We start from the raw sequence: 27,637 nt of genomic DNA, 5'->3' as shown, positions 1-27,637 counted from the left end.
TTCACCTCTGTTCTCTGACATTTTATATTAATGACAACACTTAGAATCCAAAAGCCATCACTGCCTCCCACATAAAAATTCCAAGTTATTACAACTCCTTGTATATGAGCCCACACCTGTACACAGTAGCAGACTGTCTTCTAGTCTTAGTGTTATAGGCTGGATCTCTAACGCTACATGATTTTATATATATATATGACCTTACTCCTAACAATAAGAGGGACTCAACATTTTATATTTGAAATTTTAAGGTCAGTTTATTAAGTTCAATGATGAAAGCTATCAGAAGAATATTCTCCTGAGAATTATTTTTTCTTAGAAAAAAAGAAAGAAAAATCAACACCTCAGCACAGCCACAGATGCTGTGGCAGTCACGCCTCTCTGCGGATGCGGATAGTCCATTAGTCAGTCAAATCGCTCTCTGGGTCAGCAGGATTGTAGTCCGGATCATCCTCATCATCCTCTAGCTCCAAGTCATCCATTTCCTGGAACAGAGATTCATCTACCTCCACATTGTTTCCAGCTGTAAAAGACAAAACATTTCACCTTTAGTCCTATGCTCAGGAGTAAAAGATGTAACGCACTGGCAATAGCAAACAAACTTCTAAATGTGCCAGCGAGATGCCAGTGATGAAATCTGAAACTACTACTGCAAATCATAGTTACAATGATCTAAGCAGCAGAGACACAGTTTTAATTTTTTTTTAATGTTTATTTATTTTTGAGAGAAACAGAGTGTGAGCGGGGGAGGGGCAGAGAGTGAAACAGAATCCAAAGTAGGCTCCAGACTCTGAGCTGTCAACACAGAGCCTGATGCGGGGATCTAACTCATGGACCACAAACGAGATCATGACCTGAGCCGAAGCCGAACGCTTAACAGACTGAGCCACTCAGGCACCCCCTTTTTTTAAATGTTTATTTATTTAGAGAGAGACAGCAAAAGCATGCGCATGAGCGGAGGAGGGGCAGAGAGAGAGGGAGAGAAAGAACCCTAAGCTGGCTCCGCATGGTCAGCGCAGAGCCCGATGTAGGGCTCAATCTCACAATCCATGAGATCATGACCTGAGCCAAAATCAAGAGGCGGACATAACTGACTGAGCTACTCAGGCACCTCAGAAGAGACACATTTTAAAAACAACTTCCTGCTTCCAGTTCAAATTCTAAAAAACCCCATTATAAAAAAAGCCTTCCTAGAATGAGTTATTTATGATGTGGCATTTTATAAGTTGGAGATGATGATATGTCCTGGATTTACAAAGTTGATTATTACTGACAATGGTGCCTGTACCAGTTTATCTCTTCCAACAGTGGCAGATACATACATCACCAAACTCAACTCGACTTGCTATTTAATTGATAGGTATAACTTGATCTTCACTCTCACTCAGTTCCCATTATAACTAATAGTATGCCTTTCTCAAATTCCAAATGTCTGAGTCCTACAGGCCTTGCAATAAACATCTTTACTTTTCAGTTTGAAGTACATAAAGGTCAGATATTACAGTACTTAAATCACCAAAAATTCTTCATCTTCCTTTCCTATGAGACTCTAGTCCACTGACATTGAGTCTTGCTTCATGCCTATGAGCAACTGAGTAATAAAATACACTTTTGTAGGGGTGCCTGGGTGGCTCATTCTGTTAAGCGTCCAACTTCAGCTCAGGTCATGATCTCACGGTCCGTGGGTTTCAGCCCCATGCTGGGCTCTGTGCTGACAGCTCAGAGCCTGGAGCCTGCTTCAGATTCTGTGTCTCCCTCCCTCCCTCTCTCTCTCTCTCTCTGCCCTTCCCCCACTCATGCTCTCTGTCTCTCAAAAATGAATAAATGTTAAAAAAAAATTTTTTTTTAAGAAAATCTACTTTTGTTAAGTACAGGCCAAAGAATAACTCACTCTCTCGGGGAGAGGCAGGGAAGGCTTCCCAGAACAGATGACATCTGAAATATCTTTAAAATAAATTTGAACTCACTAAGAAGAAAAGGGGCCAGATAAAGCAACTATAGGTAGAAGTATATGCAAAGGCAGAAAGAAAAATAAGACTTTGAATACTTCTAACCGGAACAAAAGATTCTTGAGGAAAAATATCTAGAGATATCATAAATGAAGGCCAAACAGAAGGATTGTATAGGTCAACCTTTTCCTCTAAGCAACAGAGAATCCTCAAAGGATTTTAAGGAGAAAAGTATCATGATTACACATCAGTTTTAGGAACGTCAGCTCAGGGGCGGTGACTAAAGGCAGTAAAAGAGAAAGACACTGAAGCAGGGAGACAATGTAAGAAACCACAACACACGCCCAGGCAAAAAATGATAAAACCTCCACATCAGGAGGAAACAGCTTTTGGTGAGTGATTGGATATGAAGAGATACTTGATCTGTTAGACACAGTAAGGAGTCAAGAATGAGTGAAGACAGTAAAACTTCTAAAGTGTAAGAGAGACTGAGACACACACAGCTTTTTGGTTCCAGAATTTCTCAATAACAGAGGAGAAAAACAAGCTAGTAACATGCGAGGGGGATAGATGAGGATATCCTTGCTGGGTCTGTTTGTTTGTTTGGGGGGTGGGGGGGAGTTGTTTGTTTGAGACTAACAAATATCTTGGAACCAGAATGCAATAAATACACAAAACAAAATGCTGAGTGTCCTAAGGGTCCAGCTCAGGTTAAAAACTATGATTTAGGGTGGAAGGGTTAAGACAGCAGAGCAGCATGAAGACCCTGAGCTTGTCTCAGTCCTTGAAACACAGCTAGATCAGCACCAAATCATTTTGAACACCTAGGAAATTTATCTGAGGATTAATGCAACAATCTGCAGAAAGTAACCCACAGAAATCGGCAGGTATGTGGTACAGGAGAGGTGAACAGGGGGAGAGAAAAGCCACGCAAGGTAGGGAGCTATTTTCGCAGAGAGAGGAGAGAAGAGAAAAAGAAAGGGGGTGAGTGCAGCACATCAGGATTGTGCAAGAAAAGCACTCCCCCGAAAGTAGCTAGAGAGAAAAAGAGTGAAAATACTCGCAGGGGACTGAATAAGAAATCTGTTCACCTAAACCCTTGATGGGGAGAAAGGAGAGGGTGTCAATACCACCAGGATTCTGTTAACAGTGCAGTGCAGAATCTCAAGTTCCAGAGCTCCGTGCCTGGCATTGTTCTGGTGAGGAAGCAGGGCGAATCCCCAGGAGCAGGCAGCACAGTCTGAGGGGCCTGTGTCCCACACAGGGAGAAGTGTTTCTCCTGCTTGGAGAACATTTGGTAGCAGCCATATCACCTCCCCATAAGCAAAAGATCCCAGCAGACCCTGGAGAGCAGTCACAGTCACTGATACTGGGACAAAGACACCAGACTGCAGTGAAAACTGGCCCTAGCTGCGTGTTGCATTTGCCTTAATCTCTGAACCTCTGCAGCCGTGCAATCGCACGAACATCTTCTGGGGGTAAGCAGGCACCCAGCCATTGCTCAGTGAGACCCTCCTCCAGAGTTAGTGCAGGTCCAAGCCACAGGAGTCTCTCAAGCGTGCGGTTTTGAAACACAGTCTAATCTGAGATAAAACTCTGGAGGGAAGTGCCTGCCAGGTGGAGCACAAACAGCCAGGGTAGAGGCAGGAAGTGGACGGAGGCCTGAGATACAGGAGGAGTTTTTGATGGCAGGTCGGTGAGAATGCAAAGTTCCCGCGCCAGAGACTAGTGAGCTGGCTGAAGCCAATTCCACTTCCCAGGAGCACCCACGCAGATCCACCCCAGTAGCCTAAGCAGCACCACCTAGCGGAGAACGGAGCCATTACATCAAGCCCCGCCAAATGCCCTCCAAGCACATCCCCTAGAAAAGCACAAGTTTCATTGTTGGCTGGTTAGAGTTTCATTAGCGTTTCATTGTTGGATGGTTATAATTTATTTGTTCGTTTTCTTTGTTTCTGTTTTTACTTAAATAGTTCTCTTTTTTCTTACTTTTCTTTCTCTCTCTTAGATGCGGAAAGAGAAAAATTTATTTTACTTTGTTTTTATTTTTTTTAATTTTTTATTATGTTTCATTTTATCTTATTTTATTCTATTTTATTACACAAATTATTTTTCATTTTTAAATTTCTTACTTTTTTTTTCTTTCCCTTTTGTCCCTAATCTATCAAGCCTCTTTCAACAAGCAGACCAAAACACACCTAGGATCTAACTTCCTTTGTTTTTTCTTGTTTTAATTTTTTTATTTTATTAATTTTTCTTCTTCCTCCAAAATGACAAAACAAAGGAATTCACCCCAAAAGAAAGAACAGGAAGAAATAGCAGCCAGGGACTTAACACATATATGTTAGAGCAGAAATCAATGATATCAAAATCAAAAAAACAGTATAACGGATCAATGAAACCTGGAGCTGGTTCTTTGAAAGAATTAACAAAATTAATATGCCCGTAGCCAGAGTGATCAAAAGAAAAAGGAAAGGACCCAAATAAATAAAATGAAGAATGAAAGAGAAGCGATTACAACCAACACTGCAAAAATATAGACAAGAGACTATCATGAGCAATTTATATGCTAACAAATTGGGCAATCTGGAAGAAATGGACAATTTCCTAGAAACATATAAACTACCAAAACTGAAACAGGAAGAAATAGAAAATTTGAACAGACCCATAACAAGTAATGAAATAGAATTAGTAATCAAAAATCTCCCAACAAACAAGAGTCCAGGGCCAGATGGCTTTCTAGGGAATTTTACCAAACATTTAAAAAAGAGTTAATACCTATTCTTTTGAAGCTGTCCCAAAACATAGAAATGGAAGGAAAACTTCCAAACTCACTCCACAAGTCCACCATTACCTTGATTCCAAAACCAAAGACCCCACTACAAAAGAGAACCACAGACCAATTTCCCTGATGAACACGGATGCAAAAATTCTCAACAATATACTAGCCAACTGGACCCAATAATACATTAAAAGAATTATTCACCACGATCACGTGGGATTTATTCCTGGGATGCAGACATATCAATATCTATAAATCAATCAATATGATACATCACATTAATAAAAGAAAGTATAAAAAACACATGGTCCTCTCAAGAGATGCTGAAAAAGCATTCAACAAAATACAGCATCCTTTCTTGATAAAAACCCTCAATAAAATAGGGATAGAAGGATCATACCTTAAGATCACAAAAGCCATATAGAAAAGACCCACCGCTAATATCATCCTCAATAGGGAAAAACCACGAGCTTTCACGCTAAGGTCAGGAACACGACAAGGATGTCCACTCTCACCACTGTTATTCAACATAGTGTTGGAAGTCCTAGCCTCAGCAATCGGTCAACACAAAGAAATAAAAGGCATCCAGATTGGCAAGGAGGAAGTCAAACTTTCACTCTTTATAGACAACATGATACTCTATGTGGAAAACCCAAGACTTCACAAAAAAAAAAAAAAATGCTAGAACTGACACATGAATTCAGCCAAGTCACAGGATATAAAATCAATGTACAGAAATTGGTTGCATTTCTATACACCAATAATGAAGCAGCAGAAAGAGAAATCAAGGAATCAATCTCATTTACAATTGCACCAAAAAGCATCAAATACCTAGGAATAAACCTAACCAAAGAGATGAAAAATCTATGCATTGAAAACTATAGAAAGCTTATGAAAGAAATTGAAGACACAAAGAGATGGAAAAAACATTCCACGCTCATGGATTGGAAGAATATTGTTAAAATGTTGATACTACCCAAATAATCTACATACTCAATACAATCCTATCAAAATAACACCAGCATTCTTCACAGAGCTAGAACAAACGATCCTTAAATTTGTATGGAACCAGAAAAAGACCCCAAAGTAATGCTGAAAAAGAAAACCAAAGTTGGAAGCATCACAATTCCAGACTTCAAGATGTATTACAAAACTGTAATCACCAAGACAGTATGGTACTAACACAAAAATAGACACATAGATCAATGGAACAGAATAGAGAACCCAGAAATGGACCCACAAACATATGGCCAACTAATCTTTGACAAAGCAGGAAAGAGTACCCAATGGAAAAAAAGACAGTCTCTTCAGCAAATGGTGTTGGGAAAACTGGACAGCGACATGCAGAAGAATGAACCAGGACCACTTTCTTACACTATACACAAAAATAAACTCAAAATGGATGAAAGATCTAAACGTAAGACAGGAAGCCATCAAAATCTAAAGAAGAAAGCAGGCAACAACCTCTTTGACCTTGGCCACAGCAACTTACACGTCTCCAGAGGGAAGGGAAACAAAAGCAAAAATGAACTATTGGGACCTCATCAAGATAAAAAGCTTCTGCACAGTAAAGGAAACCATCAGCAAAACTAAAAGGCAACTGATGGAATGGGAGAAGATATTTGCAAATGACAAAGCAGGTAAAGGGTTAGTATCCAAAATCTATAAAGAACTGATCAAACTCAACACCCAAAAAACAAATAATCCAGTGAAGAAACAGGCAAAAGACATGAACAGACACTTTTTCCAAAGAAAACATCCAGATGGCTAACAGACACATGAAAAGATGCTCAACATCACTCATCATCAGGAAAATACAAATCAAAACCACAACAAGATATCACCTCACGGCTGTCAGAATGGCTAAAATTAACAACTCAGGCAACAGATCTTGGCAAGGATGCCGAGGAAGAGGAACTCGTTTGCACTGCTGGTGGGAATGCAAACTGGTGCAGCCACTCTGAAAAACAGTATGGAGGTTCCTCAAAAAATTAAAAATAGAACTACCCTATGACCCAGCAATTGTACTACTAGGTATTTATCCAAAGGATACAGGAGTGGTGTTTCGAAAAGGCACGTTTACAGTAGTATAATCAACAAGAGCCCAAGTATGGGAAGAACCCAACTGTCCATCAACTGATGAATGGATAAAGAAGATGTGGTGTACACATGTGTGCGTGCGCGCGCGCACACACACACACACACACACACACACACACACTGGAATATTACTTGGTGATCAAAAAGAATGAAATCTTGCCATTTGCAACAATGTAGATGGAACTAGACTGTATTACGCTAAGCAAAATAAGTCAGTCAGAGAAAGACAAATATTGTATGATTTCACTCATATGTAGAATTTAAGATACAAAACAGATGAACATAGGGAAGCAAAAATAATATAAAAACAGAGAGTGAGACAAACCATAAGAGACTCTTAAATACAGAGAACTGAGGGTTTCTGAAGGGGTGTTGAGTGGGGGGAAGGGCTAAAGGGGTGAGGGACAATAAGGAGGACACTTGTTGGGATGAGCACTGGGTGTTATATGCAAGTGATGAATCACTAAATTCTACTGAAATTATTATGATACTGTATGTTAATGAACTTGGATTTAAATTAAAAATAAATAAAATAAAAAGAAACATGATTTAGCAGGGAGGCCACAACAAAATTTTTAAAAAATTTTTTTAGAAGTTTATTTATTTTTTGAGAGAGAGAGAGAAAGTACGAATAGGGGAGGGACAGAGATAGAATCCCAAGCAGGCTCCAGACTGTCAGCATGGAGTCCACTGTGGGGCTCGAACTCACAAACCATGAGATCATGACCTGAGATCATGATCTGACCTGAAGTCAGATGCTTACCTGACTGAGCCACCCCAGGGGTACCTCAACATTGCTTCTTAACCTTTTCCAGGAGCTAGTCCAGGAACAAGGTTGAAAGACCAGAAGCTGTAGTACCCAACTGGCAAGACAGGCATGAAGAAGGCTAATGAAGTGAAGAACTCTAGGATGCTATCAGAAGTGCGACTGTGTATTGAGCCCAGTTTAAGAAACACACAAAGGCCATAAGCTCTAGGAGGGCAGGGAAATTTGTCGATATTGCTATATCCTCAGCAGCCAGGACAATGCTTAGCTTATACTAGGGGTGCAATAAATACCTGTGTATGGATGAATAACGGATGGACAGAAAAATGAAAAGGAGTAAAGTCTAAGATAAAAAGAAGAAGGAAAGCACAAGGAACTAAATGTTCCGGATAGTAAGAATTGTATGAAATTTAAGATTTTTGGTTAGAAGGCATGAGGAGTTTCAGATTTGAGGTTTTTATAAAGTCCCATGACCATGAAATACAGTTTCCACAGATTTCTGATACTAGAAATTTGAGTAAATCGGGTGTTACAGAGGCCTGGTTTACTAGTTATTAGAGGTGAATGTAACCATAGCTATTTACGGCTATCTTTGATGTTGTTTAACTTACCAGAAAACTTTAAAAAATACATTGCTATAGGTTAGTGTATAAATTGATAAAACATTACAATTTATTCTTCAAAATGTATTTGACTATAGTCTTTGGAGAAAAATTTTACGCTAAGTTAGAACTTTGATTTTCATGGTTTAATATTAAAAATAGTGGATTACACACACATGGAATTTTAGTATTATCTTACCATCCTCCAAAAACTGGATATCAGATGTGTCAAGATTATGGTCTGTTTCAAATAGCTGTTTCCCTAAAAGAAATAAGTATGTTTAATTTAAACATACCTTTCCTCTATGTTCCATAGTTTCCCATGTTTCCAAATTTTCCTCCATCTTCCCAAACCCTTTAAAAAGTATAATAATCCAAGAAAACAAGTCTGAAAACTTATTTTTGTAACTTCTAATAAATGTATCAACTCAGTAAGTAGCTAAGAAGCATGTGATATGTATTTGCATTAAAATGGAAGAAGTGAAAACCCAGTCTGCTTTAGAGTCCTAGAAAAACAAATGCATTGGACTCTACCACTCCTAATGCCTGTCAGATTCTGAAGGTCATATAGCAGCTGTATCTCATGATCTATCCATTGTAATATTTAGATCAAAGATAAGCCACAAAAATTAATTATAATTATAAACAAAGAAATATCATCATGCAGACAGAATGCTTTCTTTTTGTCCTAGATCCCTAAGTACATTCTTTTCTTAAAGAAATTTGTCTATGTGATCATCTTGCTGTGTAAGAATTAGATAACTGAAGGGAAAGTCTTGGGGAGGGAGTCTCATACCACTTAATTTATTTTTTCCTGCTTGCTCTTCTTCTTTCATTCGTTTCTTTTTAATTTCCAAGAGTTCTGCATCAAACTTGGCCTTCCAACTTAAGAAATTCTCAATTGTAACAGGAGTGCCATGAAATAATTGCTTAGAAAATAAAAAAGACATGCGGCCAGATGAGACATTTATAATTTATAACAGAATTGTAACTTATAAAAAAATAACGTATAGTTCTCAATTTTACCTGCATGAGCTCTACTAACCTTTAATAACTGATTATTAATTAATTACTCATGCTATGTAACCAATGCAGTGAGGGACTTCTAACATTTTACTTAGTAAAGCCTAAATAAAATTTACTTTTATTTTGTGATTGCCAAAACATGTACTGAAATTTCCAAAAACAAAAACAAACCCAAACCCACCAACTAACAAAAACAAAACAAAACAAAATAAAACAAACAGATTAAAAGAATAATGAAAGAAAACCCAGCTTTATAATATACCTTTTCAGCTTCCTCCGCTTCTTTTTCTTTTTGTTTCTTTTCTTCTTCTCTTCTAGTTTTTATCTGATCTACTATTTCATTTAATTTTTCTTGCACAGCTGTCACTAAAGTAAAGATCATCACCATACCAAGATTTTCTTCTGCCTATGTAACCAAAAGAAACAAAACAAAGGTTGTAGTGAGAAACATGCTTTTCAGAAAAATTAAAAAAATTAAACAATGAAAAATATTTCATTGTTATCACTAAATCCCATACATTTATAATATGATTACTAATTCAGTTGCACCATAAGTCCAGACACTTGGATAAATGATCATTTAAGAAGTGAGCACAGATATACATGTAGATGAATAATTATATATTGAATTTTAAAAGATACGTAATTTGCTACAACTAACCTAAAACAGACATTTTACTAAATTCTGTTAAATAATCTTAAATGTAGGTGGAATTCAGAAAACATTTTCCTACAGCAGCTAGTAATATGAGTTTTCTAGCATATTTTCATGATTTTAGATCTTTTGAGGTACTTTAAGAGCTATGGGAATAAACTGAACTTTGAGGCCAAAGTGATTTTCTAATATAAATAAAGAATGTAGGTACTTTTGTGATTTATCTTTACCTACCTTTTTTTTCTTCAGTTTGACATGGCTTAAAATCAAATATAAAAGCTCTCCAACTCATGAAAGGGGTCTATAGTTGCCCTTAAAACAATACAGGTTTGAATCGCATGGGTCCACTTACATGCAATTTTTGTTTTCAGTAAATACAGTATAGTACTGTAAATGTATTTTGTCTTCCTTATAACTTTCTTAATAAAATTTTCTATAGCTTATTGTAAGAATATAGTATGCATGTAGTACATATGTCATACAAAATATGCATTAATTGACTATTTATGTTATAGTTAAAGCTTCCTGTCTGTTAATAGTTTTGGGGGAGTCCTAAGTTACACGCAGATTTTCGACTGTGTGGAAGGTCAGTGACCCTAACCCTCTGTGTTGTTCAAGGGTCAACTGCAATTCAAAAGCTATCCGGAAGGTGGTCATTTCAAAGCAGAATAAAATAAAACAAGATACCTTGCTTATCCACAGAAACAAAACACACATGCAAAAAAAAAAAAAAAAAAAATTCCAAAATATACAAGCCAGAACCTTAATCCTAGAAGCAGAAGAGATTTCCAAACATTCCTTTGACAGGCTGGACTCAGCAGCATCTGAGTAGGTATTTCACCTCCTGGGCCCTCTGTGAATACAAGGCTTCAAGCCAGCTTCTCTTCCCTGGAGCTTTTCTTATGGTGTGTCTGTCCATGCTAACTATTCTAAACCTGACACTAAACAAACCTCTCTCCCAAAGACCAAATCCATATTAAAACTACCCAGTAGACAGCAATATGACATCCCAAAGGCATGTCAACACTGAAACCATCATCTTCTCCAAAAAACCTATTTGGGTTCTCTAACTCAGAGAACCAACCATCCACCCGGCATGAACACTCACGTCACATCATAAATTCTATCACCACCTCTAATCTATTCTTAAATATCATTTAAGTCTGCCTACTGTTCTCGATCAGCACGGTTATTACCCTAACCCAGGACACCATCAACTTCAACTTGGAATATTACAAGAAAATCCTAACAGGTTTTCTTAAAACCTGTGGTCTTGTCACCCTTGACATCAACTTCTCTGGCCACTCAGTACACACCCAAAACTGATCTTGTCAGTCTCTTCGTTAAAACCCCTCAATAGTTTCCCAAACCCACCGGCAGCAAGACCATAGTTTTAAAATAGTTCAAAAGACCCTTAGGGAATTAATCGCTTTAGTTCCATCATATAGTATCAATAACCCCAAATTTCTAAGCTCAAGAAATTTAGTATGACTGAAGTTCTGGAAGGAAATAATGAGCTCTTCTCTCTCACTTACATGACACTTAACAAGCTTGCTCCTCTACCTTAAAACTCTACTCTTTATTGCCTGGCAAACTCTTCCTCTTGAAAGCTTCTCCAGTGCCTCAAGCCTATGTCCACTCTTATAATCTTGTACTTCACCCATCACAGCACTTTTCACACAGAATAATAATTTCCAATGTGCTAGTCCACATTCCTCACCAGATCATAAAATCTATTATAGGGAGGACTGTGTTTGCCTTAAGTCACTTAATCTAATGCTTAATACATTTCAAAAACAAATCCCAGTAGGATCTCTTTTTTAACAACCTAAGTATTCCAATAGAAAAGCAAAAAAAAAGGGGCATGTGGGTGGCTCAGTTGGTTGAGCGTCCGACTTTAGCTCAGGTCATGATGCCACAGTTCGTGAGTTCAAGTCTTGCATGGGGTTCACGGCTGTCAGCACAGAGCCTACTTCGGACCCTCTGTTCCCCCCCCACCCCCGCCCCTCTCCCATTCATGCTCTCTCTCTCAAAAATAAACATTAAAAAAAAAAAAGAAAAGCAAAAAAAAGAATCATTCATGGAACTAGAAAACTAGAAGTCACACAACAGATTTCCCTATCACTACTAACTAAAGAATTTCAAATTATGATTCTACACTATCTTCCATCTTGTCATCATTTTTTCTTTCCAAATGAAAAAATCTAATGTTAGCAGATGGAGGCAGATACCTCAAGGGCTACAATGAGATCATAACATGGTACAATCATTCTGAAGGTTAATTTGGCAGTGTGTATAAAATTAAGTAGGCATAACCTTTAATCCAGTAATCTTACTTATAGAAAACACTGAGCTAGTATACTCATCAATAATATACTCTTTTCATCTATTCAAAAAATATCTAAGTGTCTACTATGTGCCAGGCACTAAGGACTCAATGGAGACTCTGCTCTAAGGATTTAAGCACCTGGGTGGCTCAGTCGGTTAAGCGTCCGACTTCGGCTCAAGTCATGATCTCACGGTTTGTGAGTTCAAGCCCCATGTCAGGCTCTGTGCTGACAGCTCAGAGCCTAGAGCCTACTTTGGATTCTGTGGCTCCCTCTCTCTCTGTCCCTCCCCAACTCACACTCTGTCTCTATCTCTCAAAAAATGAATAAATGTTAAAAAAAAAAATTTAAGGGGTGCCTGGGTGGCTCAGTCAGTTAAGCATCTGACTTAAATTCAGGTCATGATCTCAAAGCTCATGGGTTCAAGCCCTGCGTCAGGCACTGTACTAACAGCTCGGAGTCTGGAGCCTGCTTCGAATTCTATGTTTCCCTTTCTATCTTCCCCTCCCTCACTCGTGCTCTCCTCTCTCTCTCTCTCAAAGATAAACATTAAAAAAAAAATTAACAACAACAAAAAATTTTTTAAAAAGAATGTTCAAAGACTTAAATATTAAATCAGGCAAAAATGAGAAGTAATTAAGTTGTTTCAAAAAAGATGTGTGTAATTACACATATAGTGAAATTCTATGCGGTTATCAAAAATGATTCATATACATGTTTACTTAAATGGAAAGATACCCACATATATTGTTATGTGAAAAAAAGGATATTATGAGACATTATGTATAGAATGATTTAAATTGGGGTAGAAGAGGGGTATTATGAATAGAAGCATAAGAAAAAAAGTCTGGAACTATCTCACACCAAAATGTTAATAGGTAGTTCTACCTCACTGGGAAGATGAAGAGTATTTTTAATTTTCTTCTTCATGAGTTTCTGTATTTTCTGGAGCTTTAATAATATGAATTTATTATTTTGATAACTAAAAATCAATACTATTTTGAGAGAGAAAGTACAAATATTCCCTCAATACATCTGATCTCAGCTAAGTAGGAGAAAGAGATCAAAACTTTTCTGAAAGGAAGGAGCTGGAGTATAAAAATATAAAACACACAGAAAGCAATCACTCAGATCAAATAACTTACATTAGTATATGACTGAATATAAGCAAGCATATATCCCAGGTTCTCTGCAATGTCTTAAAATGAAGCATTTTAAGCCAAATATTAGAATTAGTATAATTTCATACTGAGTGGCAGAGTGAACACAGCCCAGGATAAGCATAAATTCATGTTTAATATATCTTCTTTTACTCTTCATTGTCTAATAGCTCCAGATATTTTTCAAATATCAGCATTCAGAGGGCAAACAGTCCTTGAAATATACCAGTCACATTTAAGGTATAGACAGGGCTTCTGTCAACTCTTGTTAGAAGAAACAAACAGTACTAGGACTTCTGTTTATAACATGGTGGAGTTAAGATTTTACTTGTCCTCCCTACTTCCTACTTTGAAGAACCCATGAAAACTCTTGACCCAAGCAAGAGAGAGCTTTAAATACTGGTTAAAACCAGACTGCAGGTAGCCTATCCCACCATAGAACTAGCCAAGAACTTTCCAGTACCCATTTTTTCTTCCATACACCCGCGCCCCCCGCCCCCCACCTCAGAGGGATCATAAATCCTTGTTGCTGCTTGTAAGCTTGGGGAGAAGGAAAGATAAGAAGAAAACAAAACAAAACAACCACCAGTCCTCATCCCAGATTACAAGCAACTAGCCTGCAACAGGTCAGAGGCGTTGGGAATTTTAGTTTTTTTTAAAGTCAGAATTTTTAACCACACATGGGACTGGAAATTCTGAGAACCACATCAAAACTGCATTTAAACTTAAAGTACCTGTTAGATATTTTATTAACTAAAAGTCATGAGGGGACACCTGGGTGGCTCAGTCAGTTAAACGTCCCACTTCAGCTCAGGTCATGGTTTCTTGGTTTGTGAGTTCGAGCCCACATCAGGCTCACTGCTGTCAGTGCAGAGACAGTTTTCAGATCCTCGGTCCCCCTCTCTCTCTGCCCCTCCCCCCACATGCATTCACTTGCTCTCTGCCTCAAAAATAAAGAAACATTTAAAAATATACTTTATAAGTCATGAGGCTGACTGGGTTTCAAACCAGGATATAGGCACAACTTTTCTTACTCAAATTTTAAATGTATAATGAGACACAAAAACTAAAAATGTTTGTGAATATATATATATATGAATATATATATATGTATGTATGTATATATATATATATATATATATATAGAGAGAGAGAGAGAGAGAGAGAGAGAGAGAGAGAGAGAGAGAGAGAGAGAGAGAAACAGATACATCACAAATTCTCCCTGTTCAGTGTACTGGTTATACATATTTAATAGCATTTTCTAACTCTTAAAATTAATGTATACTCTTTAATGCCAGTTAAAAAAAATGCTATTACAAAACTTATTTCCTTACCTGTAATGCTAATAGTTTTAAAATGTCTGAGACATCATTATCTTCTAGATTTTCCTGGGAGAATATTTCATAAAGAGGGGCTTCATCTGGGTATTTTTCACTGTATGTAAACTTGAGGGTAGTCTGGACAGCTAAAGACATAAGAGTTTGAAAATGAATCTCTTACAATGTAAAGTGCAGAGAAGTCACCATCTTTGTTGAATCAATCATTAATTTACAATATGTCAATGAAAAGTAGCACAATAGATTTTCCTGCAAAGAAAAACAAGGCTACTATGAAATCAGACAGATAATCTAGGATAAATAACATATACCACAAAGATAAGTGAAAATAAATCATGGGAATAAAAAAAAATCACCTCTAACACATGAAATACATTTATTACTTACGAGTATTTTACCATATTGCATGTCTAAGAAAGAGAATGAATAAAAGCCTCTCTTTTTGAAATCCTCCTTGGGGCTCCTGGGTGGTTCAGTCGGCTGAGCATCTAACTTCGGCTCAGATCATGATCGTGTGGTTTATGAGTTCAAGCCCCGCGTTGGGCTTTGTGCTGACAGCTCAGAGCCTGAAGCCTGCTTTGGATTCTCTGTTTCCCTTTCTCTCTGCACCCAACTCCAACTCACACTCTGTCTCTCTCTCCCTCTCTCAAAAATAAATATTAAATAAATAAATAAATCCTCCTTAAGACAAACAAAAGGCACAGAATATAACACACAGAAAAAGTACTACCTAACAACGTGGATGGAACGAGAGTATATTATGCTAAGCAAAATAAGTCAGAGAAAGACAAATCTCATATGATTTCACTCATATGTAGAATTTAAGAAAAATAGATGAACATAGTGGAAGGGAAGGAAAAATAAGATAAAAACAGAGAGGGAGACAAACCATCAGAGACTCTTAAATATAGATAACAAACTGGGGGTTGATAGAGAGGAGGTGGGTGGGGGGGATGGGCTAAATGGGTGATAGGCATTAAGGAGGGCACCTGTTGGGATGAGCACTGGGTGTTATATATAAGTGATGAATCACTAAATTCTACTCCTGAAACCAACACTACACTGTATGTTAACTAACTTGAATCTAAAACAAAACGAAAACAAACAGAAAAAAAGAAGAAGTACTAACTTGGGCTCATTGTCAGGCCCTACCAGAGCCAGTTCCCAGGGCAGAAGATCTGGTGTTAGCCCTGGAGTCTTTATTTCTATCTGCACAATGCTAGCAGGGCATTGTTAAGTGGTTGCTGCTAGATGACATGGTTTTGAACTGGATGGTTTGAGAGGTTGTCTGAGACACTTATAACCTGACTCATCTATACATTGTCACTTCTTTTCACCTGTGTCATGCATACATCTGACACTTGTATAGGAGTGAGATTCTCACAGGCACATCAGTGAAACGTATCTCTCTACAGCCCAGTCTGGTGAATTCTCAATTCCACCAGCCAATTTGCAACTAAGCAGCAGTGCTTAACATTCTGTGTTAAAACTTATTAATCACAATGATCCTTTGTCTATACTTTGCCTTTCTTATAACTTACATTTTAATTTTTTTTTTTAGTTTATTTATTTTTGAGAGAGAGAGAGGCAGAGCACAAGTGGCAGAGGGGCAGAGACAGAGGGAGACACAGAATCTGAAGCAGGCTCCAGGCTCTGAGCTGTCAGCACACAGCCCAACGTGGGGCTCAAACTCATGAACCGTGAGATCATGACCGGAGCTGAAGTCGGACACCCAACCATCTGAGCCACCCAGATACGCCATAACTCACATTTTGTTTTTGTTTTTTTTTTTTTAATTTTTTTTTTTTTAACATTTATTTATTTTTGGGACAGAGAGAGACAGAGCATGAACGGGGGAGGGGCAGAGAGAGAGGGAGACACAGAATCGGAAGCAGGCTCCAGGCTCTGAGTGGTCAGCACAGAGCCCGACGCGGGGCTCGAACTCACGGACCGCGAGATCGTGACCTGAGCCGAAGTCGGACGCTTAACCGACTGAGCCACCCAGGCGCCCCCATAACTCACATTTTGATTATTAAAACCTAATTTTGATAATTTTAACTCAAATCCAGATTCCTCTCCATGAAAGGGAAAAAGAAAAACCTTAAAATATGCAGGTTTGAGATTTTCTTTTAATTTTTGTGTATGATGTCAAAAAAGAATTTTATGAGTCAATGGATATAAGAAACACCATTATCAGGTCAGTAAGGATACGGTGTCTTTTGGCATTTTCTCTTTTTTTAATTACCATATTTCTAATTTTATTGTTAGAATAAGAAATTTTTAAAATATTTATTGATTTTACTATATGATGTAATAGATATTCATTATAGAAAATTTAGAAATACATTAAGGGAAAAATAAAATCAATAATAATCCCACCATCAGAAAGAGATCACTGTTTCCTTTTGGGGATATTTAAAGTATCATAGAAGTATTTTTTTAATGTTCATTTATTTGGAGGTAGGGGAGAGGCAGAGAGAGAGACAGAGAGAGAGACAGAGAGAGAATCTCAAGCAGGCTCCATGCCCAGAGCAGAGTCCGACATGGGGCTTGATCCCACATCCGCGAAATCATGACCTGAGCCGAAATCAAGAGTCGGAGACCCAGCTGACAGCCACCCAGGCACCCCACCTTAGAAGCATTTTTAAAAAGATAGGTTAAAGTATCTTCTATGTATTTATTTACATTTCAAACAAAATATAAAAGGATACTCATGTTGTATTTGAGATTCTATACATAAAACCCATACAGATAAATACATATATAAGTAAATGACTATATCCAACATTCTTTTAATTCAGACTTTAGTAATATCTCGGTGCTAATCTCATTTTCAATTGTACAAGACAGATTTAGAGTTATCAAATGATACCACTATTTGAGTGGTATCATTGTAGTTGTATCAAATGATACCATTAAAATTACTGACTGTTCATGGAAGTGGTAGAATTTTAATTGACTAACTTAATGTTAAAAAAAAAAATCCTTGGGGTTAACACCAACTTACATGAAGTTTTTACCAAATTCCAATATTAACTGAACTGCACTAAAAGTGGAAATGAACTTCAGATGCTCCCCCAACATCTGCCACATTTAAATCAATCTATTTAATTTTAATTTATTGGTTTTATAGCTGCTTTGTCTTAGTTCTACAGTTGGCTTTTATCTGGCTTTATGTATATACACATTTAGTATATGTGCTGCCGAAGCGAGCACAATGTATATACACATTTAAACATCAGTACAACACCCATCCTAAAAAGAGAGAGAAAAACATGAAGAGAGATATTTATTCAGTCTATTTTATAACAGCAAATGTCCAATAAGCAATCTAAATGCCCAAAGAGGAGAAACAATCATAGAAAAATAAGTCGCTCAATGGAATACCACATAATCACTGAAATATGTGTGCATTCGAAGTCTTGTTTAGGGCTATAATCCTGACTACATATAATCCAGGACTACATTCCTGAGAGTGACTTAGGAAAACCACAAGTATTTTTGGTTGGACTTACTTTCATCATTTTCTCCAGCCTCAGATGTCACAGTAATGGTGAAACTGGGTGGATTTTCTGATAATACTGTAAGAAAATATACACAGAGATTAAGTTACTAAGATGCTTCCTAAGGCAAATGTTTTTATTTATTAGCAAAATATCACTACCAGGTTCTGGAAACATCCCAGTCTGTAATTCCACTTCCACAAATACAGACTAAACAGAACATTCAAATGATAAAACACTCATAAATTTTCTATTTAAACCTAGGGTTACCTTTAATTTGGAAAAAAAAAAATACCTATAGTAGATACACTCTTGGAGTTTTATCAAACCAATTAAAGTAAGTAGTTTACCTTTTACTTCAAAATTTCCATCTATACATAAAAAAATGTATTCTAAAAACTTCCAAAATGGAATGACAAAAAAAGTTTGATGTTTTCATCAGAAACTACCCACTGATATTCAGTATTATCACTAATTTTTAAACTTATATACTCTAAGATATAATTCAGAATCTCCATGACAAACAGTAAATATTAATTTGTTAAAGTTTGTGTTTTCTACCTCTTTCTTCCCCATCATCCCTAGAACCAAACTTTATTGATTCACCAATTATTGAGTCTCTACCATCTTTCACCGAATTACAAAATGAGCCATGAATCCAACATCAAATTGTTTACAATTTGTTAAGCAAATCAAGACATGCAAATCAACATTTATATAAATAAGGAAGTGTTATATACCATTTTATAGCCTGATGCCTACTTGATACTACAGTATCTGTTTACATCTCTTCCCCCACTAGAATACTATACTATGAGAGCTTCTAGATCAGTGCCTGGTAGATCCAGAAATTCAATAAATTCCGGCTAAACAACAGCGCTAAAACAATGAAATGAAAGTTGAAAAGCAAAATCAAATTAAATTTATATTCAGAAACATTAGAAGAGTAAACAAGAAAAATCCAGGCCACCTGTGATTGCTGCTGAGCCCCTGAGAAAAGCCTGTGCCTCACTCCAGCCCTGAGAAGCACTGGCCCCTGTCAAGGCTGGTAGCAGCTCAACAAACTCTTTCTGAAATGAAAGGCCAAGGAGATCTCTGAAGAAGTGACCAAGGAAACTACTCAGCTTTTCCTACTCAAGAACTTCTGAAGCCTTCCTAATTATTCATGATCAATAAAGCTTTCAAGACATATGCCTTCATTTTAATTGAAGTTTAAAAGTACTGTACTTGAAGCACTGATGAACACCTAAGATTACTATAAAAGCATTTGTCAAGAAGATAAGCCTCTCTGGACTCAAATTTTTTTTTTAATGTTTACTTATTTTTGAGAGAGACAGAGACAGAATGTGAGTGGGTTAGGGGCAGAGAGCAAGGGAGACACAGAATCCGAAGCAGGCTCCAGGCTCTGCGCTGTCAGCACAGAGTCCGATGCGGGGCTCAAACTCACAATCTGTGAGATCGTGACCAGAGCCAAAGTCGGACACTCAACCAACTGAGCCACCCAGGCGCCCTTCTGGACTCAAATTTATTTTAATAGGCCTCAGATAGTCCAGCCCATGCTAAAAAGTCCCTGAAAGTTAATTATAATAAAGCTTTAATAATAGGATTGACCCTACTTTTTTTTTGACAAATGTGTGCAAAACATATTAGATATATTTCATTCCTATTTCTTTCCATGACCAACTTTAGCATTTACATGTCATAAAATGTAAACATAACAACTATAGAAATAAGGGTTCAACCCAATGATATCCCAACTTATTACCATTTTTAGGACTCTATTAGGCTATAATTTAAGGGTTTCCTAGTAACAACAGCTAACATTTATTAAGCATTACTTTGTGCCTGTTATACTACGCATTTACATAAAGATCCTTTAATTCTTACACCAAGGCCATGATTCTATAATGTTACCGTATTTCACCAAATTTAAGATGCTACCAAGTATGAGATGCACCCTACTTTATGTACTAAGAAAGAAAGATCTGCCAATTAAACTACAATATGTAATTGATTATAAGACAAAATTCATATTTCAGAGATGTTAAAACATAAAAATGTCTTACAGCCAATTAAATATAGCATCATCCCAATTGTATAGATGTGGAAACTGAGATAAAAGAGCCTTTAAACAATCTGCCCAAGGTTATTCAGCTAGCAACTGGAAGAACTGAATAGACAATAGTGAGTGTCATGTAAAAAGAAAATATTTTTTTCAGCTGAGAAATTCCAAAGAAGTCATTTGAGCTAGGCTGTGAATTAAGGCATACTGGTAAGTAAAGATGGACAAAAATGTAGGCAACAGTAACACAGCAGCAAGGGCATAATGAGGGAAAGCTTAAGGAATACATATGGAACAAGAAATTATTCCATTTGGTGAACGTATACGTGGTGAAAACTAGTTAAAAATACAGCTGATGTGCTCGCTTCGGCAGCACATATACTAAAAAAATACAGTTGAAAGTTTCATTGTGGACAATAACAATTTTTTTTGCAGCAGCAGTATGGTCAGAATTGTACTTCTAAATGTAGGAAGATAAGTCTAGCAACAGAGCATAAATTGGAAGGACAGAAACAAGACTAGAGGCAGGATGAAAGTAGAGAGCTATTAAAATCATCCCAGCAAGGTTAATGAGGTTCAGAACTAGGTCAGCAGCCATGGGAATAGCAGGAAACAGGGAGGACTCTAAGATGGTGATAAATGACATTCCGAATTTGCAGTCAGAGGATGGTAGTGCCACTAATAAAAACAAAAAATACAAAAGAAAAATCAGAGGTGATATATTTAAATGACACAGGGAACTTTCAACTGGAGACAGTGAGTATGCAATATACAATCAGAAATTGGCAAATGGAGCTAGAGAGTTGAGTTTGAATTTAATTTGGGGTCAAACACACAGAGGTGATAGCTAAAGCCATTAGACTAAATGAGATCACCAGAGAGAAAATAGAGAAACAGGGCCAACACCAGCTTTGTAAGGAATCCTAAATTTGAGAAACACAAGAGGAATAAGTGCTAGAAAGAAAAAGAAAAGCAGCAACCATGAGAGGTCAAGACAAACTCAAGGTAAGTCTATTTTATTTGTGAAGCCACTCCAACTATTGAGATCCAGGCCTAGCATGGCAGTGTCTACAAAGTGTACCCTATGTGTCTGTGTAGCTCTGTCAGGAGGAAATGGGTGATGGACCCCACTGGCCCTACAAGATCAGATCTAAATCCCTAACAAGGCCCTCTGTAATCTGGCCTCTGCTTACCCGACAGCTCTCACTTTCCATGACTCTCACTTCTTATTTATGTTCTAGTAATACAAAGCCACTCTTGCTTTGAATGCATTTGCTTTCACAGAGTCCTGCTTCTGCACATGCTGTGCCCCATCCCCCAGTTCCATTCACTTGCTAGCTCCTCATCACCCATCAGTTCTCCAAAACAATCAAGAATCTCCTCTTTTCTTAATGCTCTGGCTGCATGCCATATATTCCTCCAGGAAAGAATCATCACACTATGTTGTAAATTACTTATCTGATGTCTTTTCCCATTAGACTGAGATTCTAACAATGTATACAATAAATATTTGGTAAATGAGGACTTGGGCATGCTAGCAAGAACATCACTGAACTGCCTGACCTTGGGACAAATATAGAATAAGGTGGCAAGACAGACAAGAAGCTGAAAAATTCTCAATCCATGAGAAATCACGATGAGAGGCATGTTCAGTAAAAGAACTGGAATGAAGAACTGCAGGGGTACAAAGTTTATGGACAGAAAGAGGAATTTCTGAGGCCAGTCTAAAGATGGTATTTACATGCTCCCCTGCAGTTGAAGGAAATGGAAATCAAAACTGTTCGGGCGCCTGGGTGGCTCAGTCGGTTGAGTGTCTGGCTTTGGCTGCGGTCGTGATCTCATGGTTTGTGAGTTCGAGCCCTGCGTCGGGCTCTGTGCTGACAGCTCAAGAGCCTGGAGCCTGCTTCCGATTCTGTGTCTCCCTCTCACTCTGCTCCTCCCCCAACTCATGCTCTGTCTCTCTCTCTCTCTCTCTCTCAAAAATAAATAAACATTAAAAAAAAAAAAAGACAAGGAATTATGAAGCTACGTCATTAAAAAAATCAGCAACTAAGATGGTAAATTTCTAGTAAAGAGCATCTTATATTTGTTGTAACAGTTATAGAATATTTGCACATACATTACTCCTCATTAAACACATAAGAAACCAAAGCTTGGAGAGGTTATATGATTTGTCCAAAGACACAGAGCTAATAATATCCACTACACGAAGCTGCCATTACAGAAAAAAAAAAAAAAAAAAAAAAAAAATGTGATCCAGGAACAACAAAACATATTGGAGAACGCTACTAACATCCCCCAATATCTACTCACCTCATCTTCTAGTTATACCATTTTTAACTGAGCATATTAACCACCCAGAATAAAGACTACATTTCCCAGCCTCCCTTCCAGTTAGGCCTCACCAAGGGACTATCTAACTAAAGTTCCAGCTAATGAGATGGAAGCAAATAAGTTCTTTGACAGCTTCCAAGAAATTTCCTTAAGAAACTGCGGTCTTTTTTTTTCCCCCCCCCTTCATTCCTTTATCTATCCTACTGCCTGGAAAGGAATGTGAGCATCTTCACCATGAGGCAGAGACTACATCTTAGAAATTACAGGGAACTAAGAAGCAGCCTGGGTACCGGAGGAATTCCTGGACTGGAGCTATACAACTATCTTTTATGTGCAAGAGCAATAAAACTTTCACCTTTTTAAAACCACTGTTATTTGAGGTTTTCTGTCACAGCTGAACCTAATCCAAAGGATGGAAGGAAGAAAGGAGGGAGAAAGGGAGAAAGGGAGAAAGGGAGAAAGGAAGAAAGGAAGGAAGGAAGGAAGGAAGGAAGGAAGGAAGGATGGATGGATATTCCCAAGTCTGGAGACTAATGAAGGGATGGGAAAGTTACTTAATTGGATTGCAAAGATGAATGATTCATCAGCACCTAGGATCTCATGAAGGAATAATTCCACTTCAGTGCATTCCTGTAAGTAGGGATATAAATTAGCCTTCACTAGAATACCAACTTCCACTACTGTAAGTGGATCAAAATATTTTTGAGAAAAAGAGTAAGATTGTTGCACATAGTAGAAGGAACCAGTGGAGGAGCAGTACAAATGTTAAATGACAGTGGGACAGATGATGGTAAACTGGAAAGAATTAAGGACAGAAATAATGGAGATGGTAGCTGAAAGGTTCACTAAAGGGATACACAAATGACATCAAGGTTTTCACAAAGAACCAGACAGCCCATATTAAAATAAGTCCCTTTGGTTCTTAGGGAGCGTCTGTCTTAGAAAAACTACTCTTAAAAGATGACTTTTAGAGATGACTGCCCCACCTCTAAGATGCAATTATAACTGTTATGTGCTCATGGATACTACTTAGAGGTACTGACATAAGCAAATACAGAATTATGTACCCCTTTTTGAAGACCAAACAGATTCAAGGGAACTTGACTTTTGGTTAGCCTGAAGCCAACCAATGTGTTTCAACAAAATTCCCCATAGTCAGATTTTGATACAGAAATGGAAATAACCAAATTCTACTACCTTAGCAGGGCCTTGTCAAGTGAAGCACTACTGAAGGAGAATGTGGTATCAGAAGAGTCCATTTATATTTTGGAAGACTAGTTGTTAGGAGGATTGGATCAATGTGCAATCAAGCTACAGAACAGGCAAAAAGAAGAAACTGTATTACGATTTGTTATAATTCACAACAAATGCAACACTGGACCAAAAGTTCTTTGCAAATATTCAAGCAAATAAATTCTGGGGCCAGGCTAGGTCTATGTGGCTAGGATTGTAGGCTGGCTGAGATTGTGCCTCTTAAGCATCCACAAGGAGGTCATGACATGCTTAACAAGGGCTTCTCTGTCAAGCACTAAGCTATCTAGTGGGGGAAAAAAAGCATATCTACTTCCTTAATCAACAGCATTGAGCATTTACCAAATCTAGCATTAAATGTGATTCAAAATGAAATTAGAAAGCTGCCAATTAGTGTTCCTTGGCAAACTGACACAAGCCAGCTCTTTCTTAAACCTGGTAGGAAAATATGAAATCATCAACACAAAAGAAGGTTATAAAACAGTGAACCTTGCAAATCCTCATGATTTCAAAAGATCAAACATGAAAGCACTGTATTCCAAATTCCTCTGCCTTTTCCCTGAGAGGTTTCATAAACAACACAATCATGAATAAGGGAAAGTTTCTGCAGAACTACAAATCAAAACATCTTATTGCAAAGTTTATAGGAATGCTGGTAGGAATTAGAGACAGATGGGCTCAGCTGATGCTGCAGAATACTTAAAGGCATCAAAGATTTGTAAACTGTCTTTCATTACCCTGGCTCAGATTCCTCAAACGCTTTTGCATCTGACAAGAATGTCACACACTGAACTACATCAGAGCTTAGTACAATTTGAAAGAACCGTAAGATTGGTTTAGGATTAAAAATGGATCACTTTTTAAAATGCTTCTATGCACGGCATTTAATAAGGGATACCTTATGTCCATAGAAGAATAGCACATCTTTATGCTTTCTTAACTCTGCCTACACAGTGCCTATCACATTTCCAAATGTACTAGAAATGACCAAATGTCACAATTAAGAATATATCTGACAACTGACCCTACATTCTATTTTATTTAGACATTGACATATAAGCAAGGATAGAGAAGGGAGCCAGACTCCATACACACTCACCCAGTTAATGACACTCTCAAACCCCTCTTCACTCATCCCCTTAACATCCTCACAGCACAGCTGTACTGCTGGAGAGAGAGAACATGAACAGGACTGGAGCTATACAGGGGTAGTTGAGAGACATCTGCCTGTTGGCAAAGCAGAACAAAATTTGCTACCGTTGCAAGTAGTAGGTGGAGCTAAAAAAAAAAAAAACTAAGCTAAACAAGAAAGGGAGAGGGATTGGAGTTAAACATCCCTTACATTCTGAATTCTGACCATCAGTGATGGACAACAGTCAAAGGAAGGGACGGGGAATGTAAATCCCACAAACCTAGGTCACACATGTTAATTTTACTTGATCACTTCTCAAACACTAAGTGTAAAGGGAGAAAAGCCGTATTGATATGGTCGTCTTGCTGCACTTTCAAAATCATCTGAAGCAAGGCTTAATGCAGAAAAATTCTCTCCCTGTAAAATGCACCTAATGAGCCTCTCAGTATTTCACATTAGCCCAACCTATCAAGTAATCTTCTGCTCCCCCTTATCTCAGCTGGAGCTAGATCCCAAGTTCCACATGTCTGCAACGTGAAGGAACAGGAAAGGGGGTTCAGACCTAACTCTTAGTACCAGCTCTGCCGCTAACTTGCTAGCCAGACGCAAAGCAAGCCACTTTTCCTGCGCCTCCTAGATGCCTTGCTTGTAGCAAGAGACATCTAGGCTAGATGTCTAATATTCCTTCCTAAAAACCTGTGAATCTGCAGTGGAGCTAAAATTTGTGCCACATCATTCACTGGGCATTTGCAGAATACCAGAATATAAAGAAAACGAGAAACTCCAGGGACAATACTACTCTCAGAACTGATTCTGGGTAACTTTGAGAACAGCACTCTGAATCCCATAAACTTTAAAACACCATCGTATGAAAAACAGCTTCTACCCGAGTAAAGGTGAAAATGTGAAAACTGACACCAATGCGGCTCTGGAAAAACTACGCCCACTTGGGAGTATCTGTTTTCGTGTTTCTCACTAAATCTCGGGTTGCTTAAGTTACACAGAAACCAAAGTGCACTCGACTCAATTCCAGGCCTGACACTCTCCAGGGACCTCGCCAGCCTCTTCTGGACTTTCAGATTTCAGGGAGTAAGCGGAGGAAGGGAAAAGCTGTGCAGTTACCCCTAAGTGCCTGAACACGTCGGGAGAAGAAGATGAAGAGTAGCGGGCGAAGTGGCCACGCGGCCTCGCTGTCTCCTTCTCCATCCCTGGCCCGGGAGGCCGAGGGCTCCGGCCCATCCCACTCCACCCCCGGGCCGCTCCCGGCCCGCAGCCGCGGAAGTCACCTGTAAAGGAGTCGGGGTAGATGGACTCCAGAGCCTCCAGCTCGTTGCGCTGCTCCTCGCCGTAATCTGTCATCGTGGCCCTCGCTGCTGCCCATGGACCGCCCAGCCACCCAGGCGGCGCGCTGCAGCAGGGACCGCGGCCGCGCCGGGAGAGCAGGCCGCGGCCGCACGGGCGCAGGCGCAGAGTCCCAGGTTGGGAGGCCCGGGGCCCAAAGCCAGGCCCGGCCTGCTGAGCAACAGCCCTGAACGAGGCTTCCGCCTGCTCGCTAGTTCCGCCTTCGACTCGTTAGGCCTGGCCAGCGGAGCGATGAGTAGCCGCCCGTCCCACGGCCGCTTGGGATTTGCTGGGATGGTGAAGGCACCCGCTCTGGCATTCGCTACGGACACGTAGGGGCCCGTTCCTGGGCTTTTCAGGGCCTGAGCCTGAGAAGCCACTCAGCGCGACATCCTCGCTCGATGAGTCTAGACTGAAAGCTGGCCACGCGTGTCGCGGCGGGACGAAGTCGCTGCAAGCGGGAGGAGGTGGCTGCCGGCTGGGCGCGTCCACGAACTTCGCCATTTCCGGTTTCCGGTTTGCGACCCTGTGGCCGCGGAGGGGCAGACAGGTGTACTCCCTACGTTAGCTAATAGGTCCTGGTGATTTGTGCCATCTTCGAACCTCCCAGTTCCTTGGCATCCCACGGGAGTTGGGCGACAGCCCGAGACGAGGGTAGACTGCAGTGGGCAGAGATTCCGGAGGAGTCGGCCTCGCTGCTGAATAGCCAGTTGCAGTGAATCCAGGGGGAGAAATTGACTGGAAGTCCAGAGAGCTGGGTTCTAGATTCAAATCTCTGGGCTTCACTTTTGAATTTGTAGAATGAACGCGGCTGGACACAGTTTTGAAATGTCTGTGATTTATTTCTGCCAATTGATGAAGGGAGTGTAGATTATATAACAGTTTTGATAAGCAATGTAAAAATAAGTATCAATACTCCGGAAAATGTGCAGAACCTTTGATTTAGGGGAATAAAACTGAGGAATTCATAGTTAAAATATATGCATCTGCCATCTTAAAGTTTAATCACAGTTGTTAAAGAAAAATTTCAGAGTGCCATAATAGTAGAAGCTACGAGAATGGCTAAATAAACATGGTATTTTTCGGAGAAGAATATTAATGAACTTTTTATATTTCTGTTTGTAATAAAGGAACATGAATATGTTAAATCAAAAAGGAACGGGGGGATGTAAGATAATACTCCAACATGGTAAAAACATTTTTCATACTCTTGTATTTTCCTCCATTTTCATTAAAGCTGATTTCACCTGTGTAGTGGGGGAAACAGTTTTTAAATAAGTTCCCCAATGATAAAGCCTCTGAAGTTTATC

The 27,637-nt window shown here is 38.7% G+C and overlaps 1 protein-coding gene across 1 annotated transcript; it reads right to left on the bottom strand.

Moving 5' to 3' along the window:
* Nucleotides 1-230: 230 nt before the first annotated feature.
* On the bottom strand, nt 231-26,788 carry RWDD1 (RWD domain containing 1). The gene is made up of 7 exons (XM_042987052.1): nt 26,273-26,788; nt 18,220-18,285; nt 14,702-14,832; nt 9,488-9,631; nt 8,996-9,128; nt 8,399-8,461; nt 231-523 (listed from the first exon to the last, which is right to left on the bottom strand). The coding sequence occupies exons 1-7, from the start codon at nt 26,343-26,345 to the stop codon at nt 402-404; spliced, it is 732 nt and encodes a 243-aa protein (XP_042842986.1). The 5' UTR covers nt 26,346-26,788; the 3' UTR covers nt 231-401.
* Nucleotides 26,789-27,637: the final 849 nt, after the last annotated feature.

This window comes from Panthera tigris, chromosome B2 (assembly GCF_018350195.1).
Source record: "Panthera tigris isolate Pti1 chromosome B2, P.tigris_Pti1_mat1.1, whole genome shotgun sequence".
NCBI classification, from domain to species: domain Eukaryota; kingdom Metazoa; phylum Chordata; class Mammalia; order Carnivora; family Felidae; genus Panthera; species Panthera tigris.
This window is presented reverse-complemented; position numbering and strand designations above follow the sequence as displayed.